The sequence below is a fragment of the Amphiprion ocellaris genome, chromosome 8, assembly GCF_022539595.1.
Source record: "Amphiprion ocellaris isolate individual 3 ecotype Okinawa chromosome 8, ASM2253959v1, whole genome shotgun sequence".
NCBI classification, from domain to species: domain Eukaryota; kingdom Metazoa; phylum Chordata; class Actinopteri; family Pomacentridae; genus Amphiprion; species Amphiprion ocellaris.
The window spans coordinates 21,132,384-21,152,107 of NC_072773.1; the positions used below are offsets into that span (position 1 = coordinate 21,132,384).

General features: G+C 41.2%; 3 protein-coding genes across 4 annotated transcripts; 1 reads left to right on the plus strand and 2 right to left on the minus strand.

Moving 5' to 3' along the window:
• Positions 1-1,387: 1,387 nt before the first annotated feature.
• Positions 1,388-6,768, minus strand: LOC111572078 (ubiquitin-conjugating enzyme E2 variant 1-like). 2 transcript variants are annotated; one of them, XM_023275585.3, is made up of 4 exons: positions 6,653-6,768; positions 5,528-5,676; positions 4,124-4,249; positions 1,388-1,969 (listed from the first exon to the last, which is right to left on the minus strand). In XM_023275585.3, the coding sequence occupies exons 1-4, from the start codon at positions 6,672-6,674 to the stop codon at positions 1,823-1,825; spliced, it is 444 nt and encodes a 147-aa protein (XP_023131353.1). In that variant the 5' UTR covers positions 6,675-6,768; the 3' UTR covers positions 1,388-1,822. The 2 variants fall into 2 exon arrangements, with proteins under 2 accessions (XP_023131353.1, XP_054869078.1); XM_055013103.1 differs by lacking the exon at positions 6,653-6,768 and adding an exon at positions 6,100-6,224.
• Positions 6,769-7,323: 555 nt separating this feature from the next.
• Positions 7,324-13,913, minus strand: peds1 (plasmanylethanolamine desaturase 1). Its single transcript, XM_023275582.3, has 6 exons — positions 13,778-13,913; positions 12,744-12,863; positions 12,549-12,640; positions 12,227-12,371; positions 11,143-11,355; positions 7,324-11,001 (listed from the first exon to the last, which is right to left on the minus strand). The coding sequence occupies exons 1-6, from the start codon at positions 13,911-13,913 to the stop codon at positions 10,880-10,882; spliced, it is 828 nt and encodes a 275-aa protein (XP_023131350.1). The 3' UTR covers positions 7,324-10,879.
• Positions 13,914-17,876: 3,963 nt separating this feature from the next.
• On the plus strand, positions 17,877-19,413 carry cebpb (CCAAT enhancer binding protein beta). The gene has a single exon (XM_023275580.3). It carries the CDS (start codon positions 18,069-18,071, stop codon positions 18,942-18,944), a length of 876 nt encoding a protein of 291 aa, XP_023131348.1. The 5' UTR covers positions 17,877-18,068; the 3' UTR covers positions 18,945-19,413.
• The last annotated feature ends 311 nt before the right edge of the window (positions 19,414-19,724 follow it).

Genomic DNA, 19,724 nt, shown 5'->3' on the forward strand with positions numbered 1-19,724 from the left:
GTCTGCCAGAAGGTACAGCAGAGTATAGAAAATGGCTGCATGAATACATACAGGTCATGCCTTCACCATCAAACTGTGGCATCACAATATCAGACTTTACTAACTTCAACTAGAAGAAATCTGGGGGGAAAACCTTTCCGATGTAATAGAAGAGCTACTTATCTGTTTTGACAGGATTAATTATAATAAAATTTGTATCAAGTGCTGTATTTTTTTTTTAAATTTCTGCTCAGATATAAGTGGAAAAAAGGGAGCCCTCCTGAAAGCCAGTGTAGTTGACACACTGCAAGACCTGTAACCCATGAACACTGATATGTAGTGATCTCCAACAACACAAATGCATGAAAAAGCATGAATTTAGATTTATGGAGGAAGAGGAGAAAGCAAAACAGTCTGATTACATGAAGTAGCAAAGACAGTTTCACAACTCAGATAACTGCTCTGAATGTACAAAGGACCAAAAGAGGTAGCTGATTTCACTTCTATGTTCAAGCACAGTTTAACTGCAGACCTACAGTAGATATGCATACTATACTACTATGAAGATTAGATATAGTGGTATAGATACACAATGTTCACTTTGGATAAATTTTACACAAGAAAAAAACAAAGCCATATGACAAAGACACCCTCTTGTTGAACAGCAGTCATGCATTTACTACGAGACTGCTTGGGGGAAAAAAAAAAAAAAAAAAAATGTCCAAGCTTATGTCAGCACACTGAAGAAAATGTTTCATTTAGCCACATGATCAGAAATACTCATTGACAAATTAAACGTGTTATGCGTCACCTATGGTCACGAGCTTTGGGTAGTGACCGAAAGAACAAGATCGCGGGTACAAGCGGCTGAAATGAGTTTCCTCCGCAGGGTGGCTGGGCTCTCCCTTAGAGATAGGGTGAGAAGCTCGGCCATCCGGGAGGATCTCAGAGTAGAGCCGCTGCTCCTCCGCGTAGAGAGGAGCCAGATGAGGTGGCTCGGGCATCTAATTAGGATGCCTCCTGGACGCCTCCCTGGTGAGGTGTTTAGGGCACGTCCCACTGGGAAGAGGCCCCGGGGAAGACCCAGGACACGCTGGAGAGACTATGTCTCCCAGCTGGCCTGGGAACGCCTTGGGGTCCCCCGGGAGGAGCTAGATGATGTGGCCGGGGAGAGGGAGGTCTGGGCTTCCCTCCTAAAGCTGCTGCCCCCGCGACCCGACCCGGATCAGCGGTAGAAGATGGATGGATGGATGGATGGATGGATGGATGGATGCGTAATAAGTTTTGTTTGCACACCCTTAAATGATGATTACCTCCTAACTTGGAGCGACCACTGATTTGGTGAGCTATGTGAAAATTACGTAAAGTGGCCATTTTTAACGATACAAAAAGGCAACACACAAAGAGGTACACTCAATAAGATTATTTATGTTATTGTACAATCTGCATTTTTAACAAATAATAATAAAAAAAGATTAGTAAGATGTACAGTATTCGAATGATCGTATCTGGTGTGGACTGGCGACTCCAGTCCACCCAGAGCTCCAGTGATGGGAGAGGGAAGGGGCCAGGGCCTGGAATGACTTTCATGACTGCTCAATAAGTGTGTGTGTGTATGCAGAGTGTGTGTGCATGTGTGACTGCATGTATTTGCTATTGTGTTCTTCAGTCTTCTGCTGTCTGTGTGTGTGTGAGTGTGTGTCTGCGCTCAGCAAAGGTGTTGGCGGGAGGTGGAATGTCACATGACAGAGGATGGGGGGATAAAGGGATGAAAGCAAAACAGAGGGAGACAGAGGGTCGGGGAATGAGGAGGAAAAAGATGGAGGCAAAAGTAGCACGGGGCTCAGTTGGTGTAGATCTGGCCCTCTGGTGGCTGAGGAAGCTTCATGTTTTCCTTGCAGGTCATGAGCCGTCGCAGCTCCAGCAGCACCATCCGGATACTGTAGCAGTTCTGCCACTTGGCCAGCGCGTTCACTGCATGCATGTCAACCTGCAGAGCGGAGATACAGTAGGGATGTGATGCTACACCCTGTGAAGCTCATAAAGCCCTCACTGATTAACAGTTAGCCCTACTCCCTAAAATTAGAATAAATAGGACGCACCGCAGTCAACACAAACGGATGATGCATACAGAGATAAAATGCACACCCAGGAAACAAACTGCATGTAAAAGAGATGACAGGAAGGCAGCAGAGAAGGTCAGTAGGCAGCTGTTAGATTGATTACAAGCCACAGTTCAACTGATGAGTAAAATAGTGGTATGTATAGAGTTCTCTACTATGCACTCCATTCTTGTATTCTGCTACAGAAAATGCTGACTGACTGAAAGCAATTTTTTAAATAATAATGATACAGTCTCCTCTAGTGGTACCTCTGGTCACCTGAGTGTTTGTCTTCTGCATAATAAAGAGGGGAAGCATTATTGTTTAATATTAATATCATCACCTTCCTAAAATAATGGCCTAAGTCATTTTCTGACAATTTTTTTTTTTTTTTTTTGCCAAAATCATCTCCTCGTGAGGCTGGCCACCTCTGGTAAAATCCCCTCAGTTGAACAGATCATGCGATTCTACCCCTGTAGTATGATGGCCTAGGTCAAGGTTCACTGTGATGTGGTTCAGTTTTTTGTGTTTTCTGCAAAGCCTGAAAAAATGACTTAGGCCATTATTTTAAGAGGGTGTTGATATTCAACTAGGTCACCCAGCTCAAAAGTCTAGGTTTATTTAAACTTGACAGCTATGACAGTTGTTAGAATTCTGATCTTGAACTTTAAGACTGTGTGTCCACCAAAGCATATTTTGCCAGCTGAAAATGCCCAGCTGGTTTTGGAGGTACAGAGTTTTTGGGTTTTTTTTCCAAGCAGAGACGCTCTGGTTGCTATAATACAGAACATCTGCCTAAGTAATGTGTTGGAAGTACCGATCAACTGGCTGGTAAACCTGCCGCAAACGAAATGTTCCTTCTAATACTATTTATTATATTAATATTATGGTAGAAAGGCAATGTCATCTAGTACATAAGTGGATACTTTAAGAGAAGCAGTATGAACTTTCCTCCACTGTTGTTTAGCATTTATGCAAGTAGAATGTGACAGTTTGATGGTGTGGTGTAAGTCCCACCCCTCCTCCACTGGGATTTGACAGCTGTGACTGACTGTTCATCTTTGGGCAGCGTTTTACCCAAAGTCGAACAGTTGAAAAATGTTCGACCGGGGGGAAAAAATAAATAAATAAATCACCAAGCATTCACCTCTGTGTCAAGCTGCTGGCACTTTTTCCACAGTGTAAATACGCAGCACCCCCATCGCAAACAGTTGAAAAAAATCCAAGGCCTCAAGAAAAATCACTTGGACACGGCCTTAAGAGTAAAGTTTAAAGTGGCTTCATTATAGATTTGTTAGCCTATTCATGCTAGTTTAGTTTAAGTCCAGACCTGACTTCAGTTATCCTCAACCCCCACCATCTATCTGCTTTTAAACTGATTTACTGTTGCCTCAGTCTGCAGTGTGTTTAAAGCTTTCCTCCATACATTGTGGGGTAATGCTGCAAAATGGAGAACAAGGGAAACCTTGCCACATTTGAAAAACTAAAGGAAGAATCTACTCGTGACAAAATGGTAAAAAAAGGCCTGTTCTCTACTGCGTTTTGTGCTGTCAGATTGGCCTTTTTGGCATACAACTTTGGCTACAGTTTGACAGATAACTATCCAAAAACAACTCAATAAGGTGGATCTGATACTGTTTCTTGGTCCCCATTCAAGTTAGGACAATTGGTCCTATTACCATATTACCATTTTTTTTTTTTTTTTTTTTTTAAATATGTCAAAAATCTGCTTGGGGAAACCCTAAACGGTCTAAATTAAAATGTGCCAGTCACAGAAATAAGTGTTCTTTTCATTCTGTGCATGTTTGAATGTGTGAATGTTTTTCACACGTCGCTCTAATCTAACAATGATCTAAGCAGAATGTACAAACTCCCAAGAGCTCTACAACACAACATCATGAGCCACATGATGTTCTTTCTTATAGCCTGCATGGTATAAACGCACATTTTTCATCCATTTCATCAGTCTTTTGACAGCTGAGGCATGCAAATCTGAGTAACTAGGCTAAAATAACAACAACAGGTCCAGATGATTTACATACCACACCGTTGGAGGTGTGCACGCCATTCAAGTTTATCTTCGTCACAAATCTGACAAACGGGGGTGACTCTGGGTATCCTGGCCCACATTCAACTTTCAGATTGTACATCCTGTTTTCATAGCTTGTCTGTAAATGCAGAAAGTTAAAGAGAGGTGAGAGGACAGTACATTATACCTCAACAAACACACACAACTTTCAACATATTCCCAATACCATGTGGAATGTATGGCAGAAAATACCCTACATACAAAGGTATAACCCTTAAAATGTGACTATGTTTTTACCCAATTGCAAAGAAACTGAAGATATGTCGGTTTAAACTCTGGGAGAGCAAAGAAACAGCTGAGTCAAAGGTCACAGGTGTACAACAGTGTCTCCTTGTTAAAACTATTACAGATACATATTGAGCTACACTGGAACTAGCCTAGCCTTCAAAAGGCAGTAAAAAAGATAAAACAATCATTTTCTGAATCATTAACAGTATCCTAACAGCACGCAGATAAGTCCGCAATACATTTATGCTAAAAATATTAAATTTCAAAAAAGAAATGTCATCTGTAATGGACTCTGGGAAACAAAAATTAACAGTTTTCACTACTTTTTAGAAGCTAAAGCAGCTAATCAATGGAAAATGTAATAAGTTGATTTGTCAGAATTTAGAGTAACTGTTTTCTGTAGCTTTATGATGTAATATATTTATCTTTACATAGGTGTTTTAATTGTGTTGTTGCTAAGGGCTGACAAATGTGTTTTACTTTTACTTTATAAGAGAACAATGTCTGATACACATTTGCAGTTAAAATGAAAATCTTGAATTTAGAATAACAGAAATTTTAGCACAAAATATGTCACCCTTATGTTTAACCTGTAAAGGATCTTTTCAACATTGACCCTTCAGTGTTTATTGGCTGTAACATGTGAGCAATCACATGCGTCTATGGGTGAGATGGTGCTTTTAAAGACCAGAGTTGTGACTACAAAAAGAGACACACTTGGATCACAGCCAGAGTAATGCATTTTCTATTTCATTTATTTTAATGTGAATCAGTTAAAAAAAAAAAAAAATTCAGATAATCTGTCAAGTGCTTAATATCGGATCCAGGCCAAAAATCTATTACTGTTTCAAATTCACTTTCTTGTGTTGTATTGTTCATTGTGCTGCAGCTGCTTTCAGGTTTAGTTTAACTCGCTAAAGCTTCACTCTCAGTAGTGGTGAACTAGCTGAAAGTTAGTGCTTCTGTGTCTTCCTTTTCATTTCATGTCTGACTGGTGTGATGACAGAACACATGCCAGGATTGAACCAAGATCTTTGTTCTACTTAACAATCTGTTAACCTTTCTGGCTTTGCACCTTGGATGCTTGTTGCCCTGCTCTCAAGGAGGTGTTAAAAATGGTACCACTAACCCTTGGAGGGCCGAGGATCACTCCTCTCCATCGTGTTAAGGTCATGTCATCATCATCCTCCAGACCCCAGCTCACTGTTCCATCTCCCACACCCTTCTGACCTTCCTCCAGCTCTTCCAGGAGCCGGAAATTGCGAGGAACTTTAACGCCTGTTTGTGGACAAACACAGCACAACAAGGCTGTCATGTACACACATTCAACACACAGCATCCAGCTCAACACAGTTATCAATTTACAAACGCTTCTGCCGGAGCAATGACTTGCAGTTACAAAGGCATGACTCAGACACAACCAGACAGGAAATTAAGGAACGCCTCAGCTGAGCAGCTTTCATCATGGCAGGTGTTATTCGTGTCCTCTTACTTAGCATCTGGTTTCGACGATGCTGCATCATTTGGCCTCTGCAGTGAGACACGATGGGACTGCACTGTTAACTGAGACACCCAACAGTCTCACTGCCATCTGGTGCAGCAGTTTAGCTCCTGATCACCTTCATCTCCAGAGGACTGTTTGAACTCAGTACGAATCATGTTTTCTTGATTAGCTGCGACTCAGGATGTCTGAAAACGTACCGTCATTGTTGACGCTAAACAGCTTTGCAGGAAGACTGAATGCGGATGATCCGACATTTATTGATGACATTAACGCAGCTCTACCGACTCGGTTTGTGACACGTCCGTTTTCAGCGTCACTGAATAATCCAATGTCGCAATTAAGCTAGCGTCCCCCGTTAGGGTGGCGGTGTTGTGGTTAACTAGCGTCAGACACCTCATTTACAACAAGTTCATGAAAGCTCATAAGCTGCACCTGCCGTATACACGTGGATGACCCGTGTTAAATGATTACACGCATATTAAACAAAATTAAGTTCCTTTATCAGCAGTCGTGCTGCATCTCGTTGTGCTTTCATCTAACTTAACTTGCGCTAGCTTAGCTAGTAGCATCGTTTTCTATTCATTCTCCTTAGCAGCTGCAGCTTTAACGTAGCTTGTATGTTCTCACACAGCGTGCTCCTCAGTAGATAATCGACCTCGTTATTAAACCCAGCTGCTACATATGAAAAGTCATTGAGACGATTATTCAACGAAAGACTCTCGTTGTGATTATTATGTCTCAGTCATTTACCTGATCCGGCGGCGACCGCCATCTTGTCGCTACACAGCGGGAGCGCGCACGTACATTTGCCATTGTGGCCAGCGGGGCGTGCGCGAGCAAGAGCCGCAAAGTATTCCTTCCTTTGTTGCGCCTATAAGCAGGTTATTTATGCGACTATTTGAGACTGAACTGAGGAAAACTCAATGCTGCAGGAAAACTCAGCTGTTCAAGTGTGTCAAAATGTGAGGGGAAACTGATTACAAGTCAAGTTAATGTGATTTTATTTGAAATACACAAATATAATTACTCATATTTCTATAGTAATTATCGGCTGTGAACTGAAAGGTGTGTGAGATGTATGGATGAATTCTACATATTAAGTGTTAAAGGTTGTAAAAATTACAAATCAAAATGAGGGCTGACTTTCCAACAGGTCCCAGCTCATTGTTTTTCATTTAATTACTAAGTAGGGCCTTTTCACAGCAGTCATTTTGAGTTATCACAGTAGTAAATGAGTGTGACTAATAACATTAATCCTTTTAATCAGTTTTATTATTTACAAATGTGTTTTTCTCTTACTGTGACATATCAGAATGACCTACAACTGAGATAAAAGTCAGATAAGGCAGGTAGGCAAAGAGGAAAGTAAAAATTAAAACTGTATATACCTGCAATATCTTAAAGAAAGAAAACACATAGAAAATTGTTTATTAGTTTATTTATAAATACAGTTTAATATATACACTGTAAGTCTCCCAAATGGAAGACAACAAAAAGGCATCAAGGCATTATTCCGATATCTAAAACTCCATCACCACCGATGTACATAACCAATAACAACATCCATATGGGTCTTGCCTCAGAACAACTGAGAGTCAAATGAAGGGCAATTTAAAGTCGTGAATAAACTGTTTTCCCACATCGTTGGCAAGATTTACAGTGAATCAATCAGGGAGAGGATAAGGCAATTCAATAAACAGTCCAAGGATCATTACAAGAGTGATTCCAACACAGCATGTCAAACATACCACCAACAACTGCCCACCCCACTTAATCAGTTCATTTGCTTTGACTAAAATTGTTTCCCGTTGGAAAATATTTAATTACCACACACTGTCACAAAATACCCTTCAAATCCACTGATGAAAGCTCATTGTCTCTAAGCAGAAAAAACAAACACAGCTCAATCACAAAGTCTACCTTAATAACAAGAGGCCAAGTTAACTGTACTGATTTATGGCTACAATAGAACAGATAATGCATATAAAATCATTTGACTATTTTGGCCAATAAAATTTGATGTAAATGAGTGATTTAAAAAACTTTTATAGATTAACTAACAGCCTTAACTTTACCACAAATTTATGTTGAACTACTTGAATCACTCTAACCACAATCCTGAGATCATCTGGAGAATAAGAATAAAGTTTATGCATGTTAGGTGTTAAACTCATCAACAGACTTCCCACTATGAGCCAAAAATAGCAATTATAGCAAGTCTTTCTCAATGATTGTTATGATTTGGTTTCCTTTTGAGCTCATCATATATTTTTAATGTAAAGTTGTCCATTTTGCAGATCTCCAAACTGATAATGGCATTATCATGTTCAGTGTTTCCATCTATTACCTTTAGCTATTATCCTATTTCGCTGATTTACAAAAGCACAAAACATCCTTAAAGTTGTCATTACCTTTAAAAGATCACAAAAAGCAATTTACTGAAGCACTGCAACATCCAGCAGAGTCAAAATTCTTATTTAGAAAGCTGTCTGCCAAAATTCTCATTTGTCCATTGACTGCAGTTTAATGGGGCACAAACAACATTTTGCCTAATACTGATCAAGAAGAACTACGGGAGTAGAACTTACGCAGGCCTTAAACTTTGATGCTGTCACATGTAACGCCATCCATTTACCAGCATAAATTATACTACCAAGCGCACACAAAAACTGCTTCTCACAATACTCTACAAGCACTATGCAGTCTGCAGTGTACTCCTGCTGTTGACCTATGGTGAATATTTTTTTATATAATCAAGTATGAAGGATTCAAAAACTGGAAAATTACATAACATGAAGCATAACTTTGGCTGTAAAATTCACTATTACTATCATTAAACTGTCTACTTTGACTAGAACATTGGGAGCTTAACAAGTAAGCCTTTAATCTGGTCAACCCAACTGAACAGTAAGGTTAGCTTCTCCCATTTGAACCTGAAATACTTGGCCAGGATTTCCTTGGAATGAAGATAACATTTTGGTGGTTCAAACCTGGGACCATTTGGTCAAAGTTTGGGGTCACTGTTTTGAAAGCAGTACAATTAATTCCTCAATCCTCCCTATTCAGTGTCTGCTTTACACAAACTCAAAGGAAAGCTGGTGACCCAGTGTATTGCTTGCACAAGCCGACATGCTATATGCATGCACGCATTCTTACGTCTGCCTAAGTGACATCTTAATTAGCAAAAGTAATTTTATCATGCAGATTAAGTAGCTAAATTTTGGAAGTCCAGTTTTCCAAACAAAGAAACTACGTGTAAACTATTAGAAAAAGAAAGGCATTTTAACCTAATCTGATGAGTTAAGACGTATAGTTAAGGGCCTCTTATGTCACTGCATAGTTATTTGCTGTACAACACATTTACAAATTACTGACTAAAGCATTAAAAAAAACCTTCCAACCAATTAATCTCATCAATAGGAGTGAAGAAATTCCTGGATCGTCAGCCTTCACTGAAGCCCTTGAAACATCACCAAGTCTGTATGTCACAGTTACCGAGAAGGTGACCGGTGACAACATTACTCATCGGGAATGCTACGCTCTGAAACTGACAGTTCCTTCCCATAATACAAAAGACGCAAGGAGCGAAAACAGTGTCACACACAGCTGGCACATAACTCTGGGGTATCTGTGTCTGATTAACACAAACCCCAGAATGACAGAATTACAATAGCAGCACAACAAAGTGCTGGAAACAAAAGAAAAGAAACACAAGTACTGCATCTGCGGTGTGTAAGGCAGCTTGACAAAACTGCATGCGCCTCTTTCCTACAAAATTGAGTCAAATAATAACAAAGTGCTTTTTTTTGTTTGCTTTTACAGACGACACATGATCACCTTTAAAGACTACTCATTAGGGGCAGACTAACCCAGCAGACACAACAGGAAAATAAATGCATGTTTTCTTAGATTATCTAAAGGCCAAACATCCCTGCTGACTGCAGTTACACAGGTCAAATTATTTAGCTTGAAAGTTACTTGGTTGCTGTGTCTGTGCTATCATCAGTGATTGAACTGTTAATGGCCAAACCACATTTGAAAAATGCCAGATTCCAAATTAAAATGCCAATTTAGGATCTGACAGTAATTGAAGCTGACTGGTTCCTTACTGTTGGTTTTCCTTTAGTGTCTTGGTGGTTGCAGTGACTCCTATTCTGTCACATTAGTCAGCCACTCAGATCCATGATTAAACGTTTAAATATTTCTGCATATTTGAAACAACACTGGGAATTTGAATTAGTATTCAGAAAGATTTTTGTGTGTCTTGTCATCAGCTCTCCTTAAAAAAAACAAAAAAAACTATCTAAAGTATGTAGCTAAACCCAAATATGCAAGAGGACAAAAAAATGTAACAGTAATTGATCAATTTGTTCTTTAGCTATCAACATTGGTAAAAAATCCAGAAATCTTTTTATCACCTCTGTCCTACTACTTACCATGGCCTAAATCCAATTTTATGACTTGCACATCATGTAGACCCTTGATAATGTGGAGATGTAACAACTGATGAACAAAAAATAAGGCTGTGCTAAATATAATGCGATTGATCAACTCTTCTGAATGAACAGTTGTGGCTCTGGAGGAGGAAAAAAAGCGAGTGTTCATTCTTTCAAGTATTATTTCTTTCGGACTGTTTGAACTCTCTGATGCAGGGGGGTAATCGTTTAATCTCCTCAGAAAGTGTATATGACCGTATCTTCTACGCAAAAGCCTTAAAAAAGTGATGAGTTGTGTTAGATATACAAAAGATATATTGCAATCTGAGAAGATTATCTCCGTGAGTGAGTTATGAAAAATTTTATCACCAACAAAGCCCTCCTTTTGAAAAACAGAAAAATGTGCAAGACTTAAAGCTATGGCATCAGAAACTGTTAGTTTTTCTCTCTATGAATTACAGTTTAAGTGAGGCAAAAAAGGGGATGAGAAGCATGGACAGAGCCAGCGTCTTCTGAGGTAGGGTGCAGTTAGCCTGCAGCGTTACTTGACTTTTTTAGCCCATTTCAGGTCGTCCGCTCTGGGCTTCTCTCCCGTCACACCCTGGATTAGGTCCTCCAGGTTCCTCCAAAAACCCAGTTTCTCCAGAGGGTAGTTCAGCCAACCTGGAGAGAGACGGAGAGAGAGAAAAAAAAAAAAAGCTTAATGTCAAATCTGCTTGGCTCACATCCCACAAACTGTGAGGTTTCATCTCCAAAAGAGTATGTATTTTTATCTGCAGTCCCACTGAGGAAATAAAGACGAACCTGTAGTGATGCAGAAGTACGTCTCATGAGGCGAGACGTGATGGATGCGGTGGTGCTTGCGGGGCATTATGATGTGGCAGTCCTGTAGGAACACAACCCAGCGAGGCAGGCCAAAGTATGTGTGCGACCACTTGTGAATCTGGTTGGTGAGGGTCACGAAGATGGCCAGTGCAAACAAGTAGCAGTACCAGGGGTAGATATGGTAAATCTCCGCTGCAATCAAAAGAACATAGAAAGTTAGTTGTTTATTTGTTTTTGCAGGATTAGTTTGGAACAGGTAAAGACAATGGAATTCTTCCCATATTTATTTTATGAGGCAGATGTGTAGGAGAGAGACGAGCATAAATTATAGTTTCACACAGGCTCCTACACACTGTCCACTTGGTTTGGTACAAAGAGAAGCCATCTTGTAAAGAGAGGAGCTGTAACTCTGCAGCTACTTAACATACTCCATATATTATACATGAATTACAAAACACTCCACTGAATGACAACTTCCAGTAACAAATTCAGTTTGTTCCCTTGTTCAGTTCATTACACTGAAGTTTTTCTGCTGCAGCTGTTTTTCTGTGTGACTAATGGTTAAAAGTCATGTGAGCTAATGTCAGCAATATCTCTGTTGAAGTGACATTACTCTGCTACACTAAAAAAGACAATCTTCTTTTATCTACAGTCTGTGGCTACAATACATTTTGATATTTTACCTTAACTGCCACTTGTTGCTTCGCTTGCCGAAATTATTCCATTATAAGAAAGCTAACGGTCTTACAGTGTTATCAGAAAAAAATGTGCATAAAAAAAGTTAATCTCATTTTAACAAACAGGAAATATTAATCACAAATATATCCCAACAATGATTTACATAGCATGGGTAACAACCGGGGATGTGAATGTTTAAAGTCTTCCATGTGGGAAAAAACTGGACACACAGGTTGCATAATTATGTAGATTAATCTGCAATTGCAATGATTAAATACACAGTTTAGGCAGATAACATTAAACGTAGCAAAGACGGAAGGTAAGAAAGAAACAAACAGGTTAGATCACATCGTGGCATTTTCCTTTTTGTTGATATAAAACTCACCTGGAGAGAGGGTGACAAAGTTGAAGGCCATGTTTGCTAGGGGGACGATGGTCAGCATGCAGTTGTCACCGTTGGTTTCAATGAAGTCGTGACGGGTGATGGCTGTGGGGTCGATGTGGTGCTCTCTGAACGGACGTATAAAGGCCTGCACCACAGATCAGGCAGAACATTTGGTTAGAGAAAATGTCCACCAATCCACGAGCTGCACAGGTTTTATCATGCACAGGGCTGTGGTGGTGTGGAGCAATCATCAATTAGCTACCGTACCACCATCACAGAAAATGTTCACTTTCACTGGACACTAGTTCTGGAAAGCCCATACCTTTCCGAAAATGGGTAGATCCACTGATCCCCACGTATCAGCTCCCCAGTGAACAAGTCCTGACGCAAAGTCTGCTGTGAGTATTCCTGCCACTGAAAACGAATTTGTGAAGTAGCACAGAAAACAAGTAAGAAATCCTAAAGACACTGACAACACAATGCGAGGACGTTACATCACTTTTGATTCAGTTCTTACCGATGCCCAGCAGGATGCTCCACAAATGTCCCAGATGGAAATTGGCAAGGAGGTGCATGAAATTGAAGGCCATGAGAGAGAAGCAGAGGATGACACTTATCCATTCTTGACATCTTTTGCCTTAAAGAAAAAAAAAACATGAACATGAGGATCTATCTGGGAGCATGACTTTGCTGATAAGATTACTATGTCTCTAGTTCAGTCCACATCACCTGACCTCCAAGTGTCATCATACAGTCCAAAATAAAATGTCCAAAGGTTGGTAAACTACTCAGCAAAACTATTTATGAGATGCTCCTGTACAACTGTGTAACTCTGAGTTTCTTCATTCCCCTGATACCTGAGTGTGTTGAGCAGCTGGGCCTGACATACCTGACCACCTCTTACAACTCAAAGACGGCTATAAAAGTCTGAGCTCCAAACAGTCAAAGCAGTCATATGCAGATCCTAGTTAGCTCCCAGCTACACGAGGAGCTCAAAAGGCATCAAGTATTTGCAAAGTGGGCGTGAAGGCCACTCACTTTGTGGATTCAAGTTCAAATGGCCTGAATGTTGGGAGATCTCTGAACAATTTAGAGCATTAGTTTCTGGCTGTGCATTGCTCTCGGAGTTGCAGTGTACAGCTGACTTAGCAACAGCAACCCTGTTATGAAAGGTCACAGCAGCTCCGTGGCCAAATGAGGCTTCTGAGCCTAAAGCAGAGGCACTAGATTCTTGTAACCCCTGCCTGATGCTCGAAATGTCAAAGCGCCACGGCGACTCAAACACAAATTCAACCATTCTCACATGATTCCTATTGTGTAACAAGAGCATTGTGATTCTAACAAACCCACAACTGACGCTGATTGTTCGCTGTCATTCAGTGTTCGCAGCTGAAGTCGATCTGGCGCTCTTGTTTGTTAATTTAGTAGTTTTGCCTTTCAGTTTGTTTCTTGGTAACTAAATAACGACAGTCGTTATGTCACACCACTCATGGACACTTGAACCGGGTAGAACGAGCCCATAACACGGAGCAGCTGAGAGGATCGACTCACCTGGCGAGTACAAATTGGCCAGTTCTCGGGCACCGGCGTGTTGTGGACCCCATCTGGCCGCACCCCGGCCTGGTCCCTGCTGCTCTGGGCTTTGTGTTTCTACTCCACACCCGTTCTCGTTAACCATACTCGCCATTTCTCCGCTGTGGGCCCGGCCCCTTCAATCTCTCTACTCTCAGCCAGGAACCAACGGAATCATCAACTTCTCAGCCCACAGCCAGCGTAGCGTTTTTGACCAATCAGGTGCAAGTCGGTGAGCGCAGCCGCCAATCGCCGCACGGGGAAACGTTCCACAGACGCCTCATTGACCAATGGGAAGGCGGGGTTGCGAAGGGGGGAAAGACCGCATTTCCTGACCCCACCCGTCCTGTCTGGTGCCCGTTCTGCTCTCAGCCCTCTGCTGGAGGTACAGTAGATCGGAGACGCTTCAAAACCGGAACAGGTGTTACAGCGACATCTGTCACCCGTGTGATTTTGTGACCCTTCGCCACTGGAAAAGGCTGCTAACGTATTGTCAGGTGAGGCGTCAACGGCTTAACGCCAATACCATTAGTAGAAAACACGACTTTATACAACTTTTAAAAAGAAGAAGAAGAAATAAATGACAAGTTATTTACATTACAAACTCAAAGTTTGGTTCGTAAGAAACTAAACACACCTTTCTTCAACTCTAAAGTCTTTCTGCTGCAGTCGTATTTCTGTTGCTAATTGCGGCTAAGTAATGTGTGCTAATGTTAGTAAGCAACAGCTTTGTAGAGGTGACATTACCTAACAGGTCGCAGCTGTATCTTCTGTTACACTCGCAGACTGTCTAAAAAAGATGACCTTCTTTTATACAAAGTCTATGTCTGTGCTGCATGTTCACATTTTTATCCAAATGGTCACTTGTTGCTTCACTTGCTGAAAATACTCCACTATAAGTATGCTAGCAGTCCTACAGTGTGATCAGAAAACCTGTAAATAATACAAGTGTAGTCAAGTCAGTTGTATTTGTATAACACATTTTATTCACTGGTAGAGTCGTTATGCTTTACAATAAACATAGATATACTTTAACAGATAAGATATCAAACACATAAATATTTAACTATTCTTATTCATACTTCCATACAGAACACACACAGGCAAACATTCAGTTCAATAGTTACTTCAGCCTTCACACATGGATTACAACAGATACACACACATACACACGCTGCACTGTGAAAGCACATCCTACGCGTTCAACAGAATGGCCTCTATCAGGGTGTTATATATGACTGGTTAATATATTTATTGCACTACTCTGCGAGTACAAAGTAGCAAAAAATGCACAAACTCAAATTTGATTCCCTCCAATTTCTTAAGTGCTGAAATCTGCAGTATTGTGCAAGAAAGCATTAGTGAGAATGCTCTCAAAATAATGCCATGATTAATGTCTATTTTTCAATTAGGTGAAAAAGGGGAATAGAATCAGTATCTTTTTTTAAACAGTCCCATTTTTTTTTAAAGGTACAACACCTCAGTTTTTCAATGGTCTCAGTTCTTATATAGATTTTTGCTGTCTCTTATATCCCAGTCTGAGATTGAAATACTGAGATCATGGCTCTGAAGGTGCCACACTATCGACTGCAGGAATTCTTGCTCTGCTTCTTGCTTAAGATGAAGGTTTTTGACTCTGAATGTATCTTTCGGGCTGTTGTCATGCTCCTTACAACTTTGGTGTCATGCTGCAGAATGAATTTGGGATGATTTTACACCTCTCAGGTGGTATTTCATGGTGGATAACAGGGCTTTTTCCAGTTCAAAATGGGTCTTGAGGGGTCAGTACACAAAATGGTAAGCGTGATTGGTTTGCGTAAAGTCAATGTGTCTGTGTTACGTTCTTTCACAAAAGTCTAATAATTTAGACTTATTTCATTCATTGCCAATACTATTGACCATTTGATTAACAAAAATGTCTATTAGGCTTGAGGAAAAGAAACCTCAGTTAACAAAACAGGTTAAAAACTCATACTGCTTTTTTATAGTCAATTGTCATCATTTTCATCCTGGTAATTTTTATTTGGTGCTGCCTCACACCCCTTTTGGGAGTGCTAGAGATTCTCCCGATAAAAGTCGAAACACCATATTGCCTAAAACCTTTGGATAGGTACTTTTTTCACTAGTAATTAATACTAAAAGCACTGTCCTGCTTTATTTTATAAGCTTTATATTATTTATGAAGAAGCATAAATTAGAAATACTAATGTGAAACACAAAAGCCTCAAGACTGGACTCAATTAAAATATACAATACTATGGCAGACACACTTAGCACTACAATACTGTACACAAGTTTGTCAGAATAGTTATACTTTGGTCTGATGCTGTTCAAAATACACTTGCATTTGACTATGTAATTCATTTTTTTCATTTTATGCCACTTTAAACTTCAATTCTAGATTTTTACAGGAAATATTGTATTTTGTTAGCCTTATTTGAATGCTAGTTATCTTCAGATGTACACTTGTGTATAAACAAAACATACCATCTTACACAGTGTCATCTATGATGCTACAACCATATAACAGTTTGTCAAGTTGAGTGTTAAGGTATCATTGATCATTAAAACAATAATAAGCTGCTATATTTTACATTATGATAGTTTTACTTTAAGGACCTTAGTAATTTAAAATGTATGCCCAAACCCTGACCTTCAGGGATGTCAAAAGTCCCAGGTTCACTATGAGCCAAGGGATTTAGCTATTTTTGATTAAATGCACATTTCTTAGGAAATTTGCACCAACTGTAGCAGGTCACACAATGGTGATAAATCATTCTGACTCGTCTTATAGATGTACCTTGTGTCACAATTCAGTTTTAAGACCTTTATTCTTTAACTGAATTGGTCTTATCCTAGCCCTAGTTTATTTTTGTGTATATAATAAAGCTAACATGTATAGTTTGTGTGTGTATTAAGACACATGATAAAGTTTAACAGAGATCCTTGCACGTGCTGGTGATCCATATGATAAAGATGCATATTTCTGTGAAAATTAGGATACGGTTTGTTATAGAAAAGTGCTTTTGGCTAAACACTAGTGAAACAGTTCTGGAGAGATTCACCAGCCCCAGACATTTATATGGACTCTTGCTGTAATCCCGCAGCTCACCACAAGGCGGCAGTCAGACCTTATCTGTAATTTTACACTGTGGATTTCTTTGGTTGCGTTTTCTGGGAGTTTTTCCTTATCAGAATCGAGGGTGTATGAACAGAGTGCTGTATGCTGTAAAGCAATTTTGTTATCTGTGATACTGGGCTGTAAAAGTAAAACTGACTCGAGCTCACAATAAATCCAGATCAATCAGCTCAGATTACAAAATGTGACAAGAGCTGAGAGTCATGTTCTGAATCCTGTGTGCATTTAGGCTCATTAGACCTCTTGAGCACATATATGTGTCTGAGCAATGTGACACCAAGACCTGATGCAAGTCCCGGTGTCCGCGTTTGGGCCTGAGTTTGTTTCAGACATAAACCAGACTGACTGCACCCTGACCCTTACACAGTATTGGAGCAGATGCATCATCTTGTGGGTTACAGGTCCTCCAGCATACAGACTGGTTCTAACTAGTCTGTGGACGTTTTGGGGAAACATCTGTGTGGAGATGTGCAGGGCTGCTTTATTGAAAATAATGAGATGATTACACACGAACTTAGAAAATGGTAAACATGTTGCCACTGAGTGGGACTTTTCCATTATTGTCGAGTTAATGAGATGTGACTGCAGAGGGCGTCAACGAACGTGTTGTCAACAACAAGCTGCTGGTTAAAAATATTCACCACATTTAGTTTTACGGCACTGTGGGTGCAGTGGCTGCTGTTTCACTTTTCATTTTAATGATAAATCAGTGAGGGTATATTTTCCCTCGCTGTGCTGCAGCCACAACTGACTATAATTATTATGTAACAGTTTGATCAAGTTGGAATTTTATGATGTTCAAACACAGATAGTTGAACGCCTGAGAGGTCCTCTGAAGCAGGACAGGTTGTCCGGTTGGCTGCGCGCTGCGCGTCACTCACCTGCCCAGATAGAGCCCGCCCCCCGCTCCACATAAAACCCCCCGAGACAGGAAGACCTGTCAATCCCTCCCAATCCATGAGCCCAGCCTCTTCAAAGTAGTTTTTTACTGCGTGTTGTCACAGGCAGTGACAGGAGATTTAAACTCACCACATTCCGACACATTTCACAACTGAGGCAGCTGAACTCCAACCAGTCAGGGCGTCTCATCTCAGCCCTCCATGCTCCTGCAATTGGCGGGTGTTGATATCCATGGAAGTGGCCGGTTTCTACGACGAGGGCAGCTTTGCTATCCACAACAGAGACAGCATTATCAGTCCCATCGGCGGCGGCTCATACTGGAGGCTCGGAGACTCGATGACGGAGCTGGGCATTGAGGAGCGGGAGAGAGCGATAGACTTCAGCGTGTACCTGGATTCAGCTTTGCACTGTCCGCAACTGGCGCCGCAGACGCAGCAGCAGGGGGACGTTTACTCAGATTTCCTGCCGGAGAACAAGATCAAGAGAGGTGCAGCTCTACACAGCTACAAGAACTACTCGCTGCTGAACGAGCTGGAGACGAGTCAGTGCGACAGCCTGAGGGACCCCAGGGAGCCCTACGCGCTGGGTTACACCGAGCTGCAGGAGACCCGGGTGGATAGTGTGCTCAGCCCTGAACTCGGGAGCCGCTACAGAGCCGCCGCCGCTGCTGCCGAGAGAGACGACAGTCAGGAAGACGCAAAGATGGAGAACGGGTCGTCTGGCTTTGACATGAGGTCCTACCTCCACTACCAGTCCACCAGCGGCAGTCTTGGAAACATCTCCACTGCGTCCTCTACCTGCTCCAGCCCGCCCGGCACACCTGCCCCGTCAGGTAAAGGCAGGTCACCGTCTCACGGCGGCAAAATGTCCAGCGGAAAGTCAAAGAAACGCCTGGACAAGGACAGTGAAGAGTACAGGCTGAGGCGGGAGAGGAACAACCTCGCCGTGAGGAAGAGCAGGGACAAAGCCAAAATGCGCAACTTGGAGACTCAACATAAAGTGCTGGAACTGGCTGCGGAGAACGATCGTTTACAAAAGCGCGTTGAGCAGCTGTCCAGAGAGCTGGCCACCCTGCGTAACCTGCTCTCCGCCACCGGACAGTGTTAGACAAAGCAGAGACTCCGCACGGCTCTCCGGGCTGCTTGTCTAATCATTGATGGACTTTAGAGCCGGAGCCGATCCACTGTGCTGAACACGGTACGCTTCACAGGTGAAGACAGCGACCACCAGTTTACAAGGACACTTTGAATGGGACTGAAGTAGTGGGTGCATGGATTGCGCAATCATTCACGACTCTTCACATGCCACCGTAGCTTTATTCTCAGATGTAATTTTTTGGTGTTATGCAGTATTTCTGTGCAGGTTTTACATACATGCGAGTGAATTTCTACATTTTTGTGTATCTGGAGCAGTGGTTGTCAAGGGAAGAGTTGTGCTGCAGTGAAATGATGCAACTCTTTGTAATAGTATTGGCAATGAATGAAATAAGTCTAATTATTTAATATTAAAAGGTGAAATGCTTTAATTGTACTTGATATTTTATTGAATTAAACAGATTTATACTTTGTTTAAACAATTTCATTCGTAAATTTTTCTTTTCTGTCCTTTTGAAGCAGCTGAAGGCTCAGACAGACAGACACAGACAGACAGACAGACAGGGGCGTTATGCTTGCCTAATATTCACACCCATGATAGACTGTGCATTACCATGTTTTTATATTGCAGCATATTGCAGAAAAGGAACCGGCCTGACAATACGGCAAATTTGTAATATTTTAATCCATGCTAAAACTGAAAAAGACACCGGCACACTGCAGGATTCTGTTCGTTTATGAAGAATTTTATAAACCCAGTCTTCACCAGTGAGGCTACGGATCACCATTGTCG

Excerpts from the sequence above, each read along its gene's own strand:
- peds1 (XM_023275582.3), bottom strand. The coding sequence starts at position 13,913 with ATGGCGAGTATGGTTAACGAGAACGGGTGTGGAGTAGAAACACAAAGC. Across the intron at positions 12,372-12,548 it reads ATCTACCCATTTTCGGAAAG|GCCTTTATACGTCCGTTCAG; the intron begins GTATGGGCTTTC and ends TCTGTGGTGCAG. Across the intron at positions 11,356-12,226 it reads CTTTGTCACCCTCTCTCCAG|CGGAGATTTACCATATCTAC; the intron begins GTGAGTTTTATA and ends TTTTGATTGCAG.
- cebpb (XM_023275580.3), top strand. The coding sequence starts at position 18,069 with ATGGAAGTGGCCGGTTTCTACGACGAGGGCAGCTTTGCTATCCACAAC.
- LOC111572078 (XM_055013103.1), bottom strand. The coding sequence starts at position 6,169 with ATGTCATCAATAAATGTCGGATCATCCGCATTCAGTCTTCCTGCAAAG. Across the intron at positions 4,250-5,527 it reads TGATCCTCGGCCCTCCAAGG|ACAAGCTATGAAAACAGGAT; the intron begins GTTAGTGGTACC and ends CTGCATTTACAG. Across the intron at positions 1,970-4,123 it reads TGCACACCTCCAACGGTGTG|GTTGACATGCATGCAGTGAA; the intron begins GTATGTAAATCA and ends TCCGCTCTGCAG.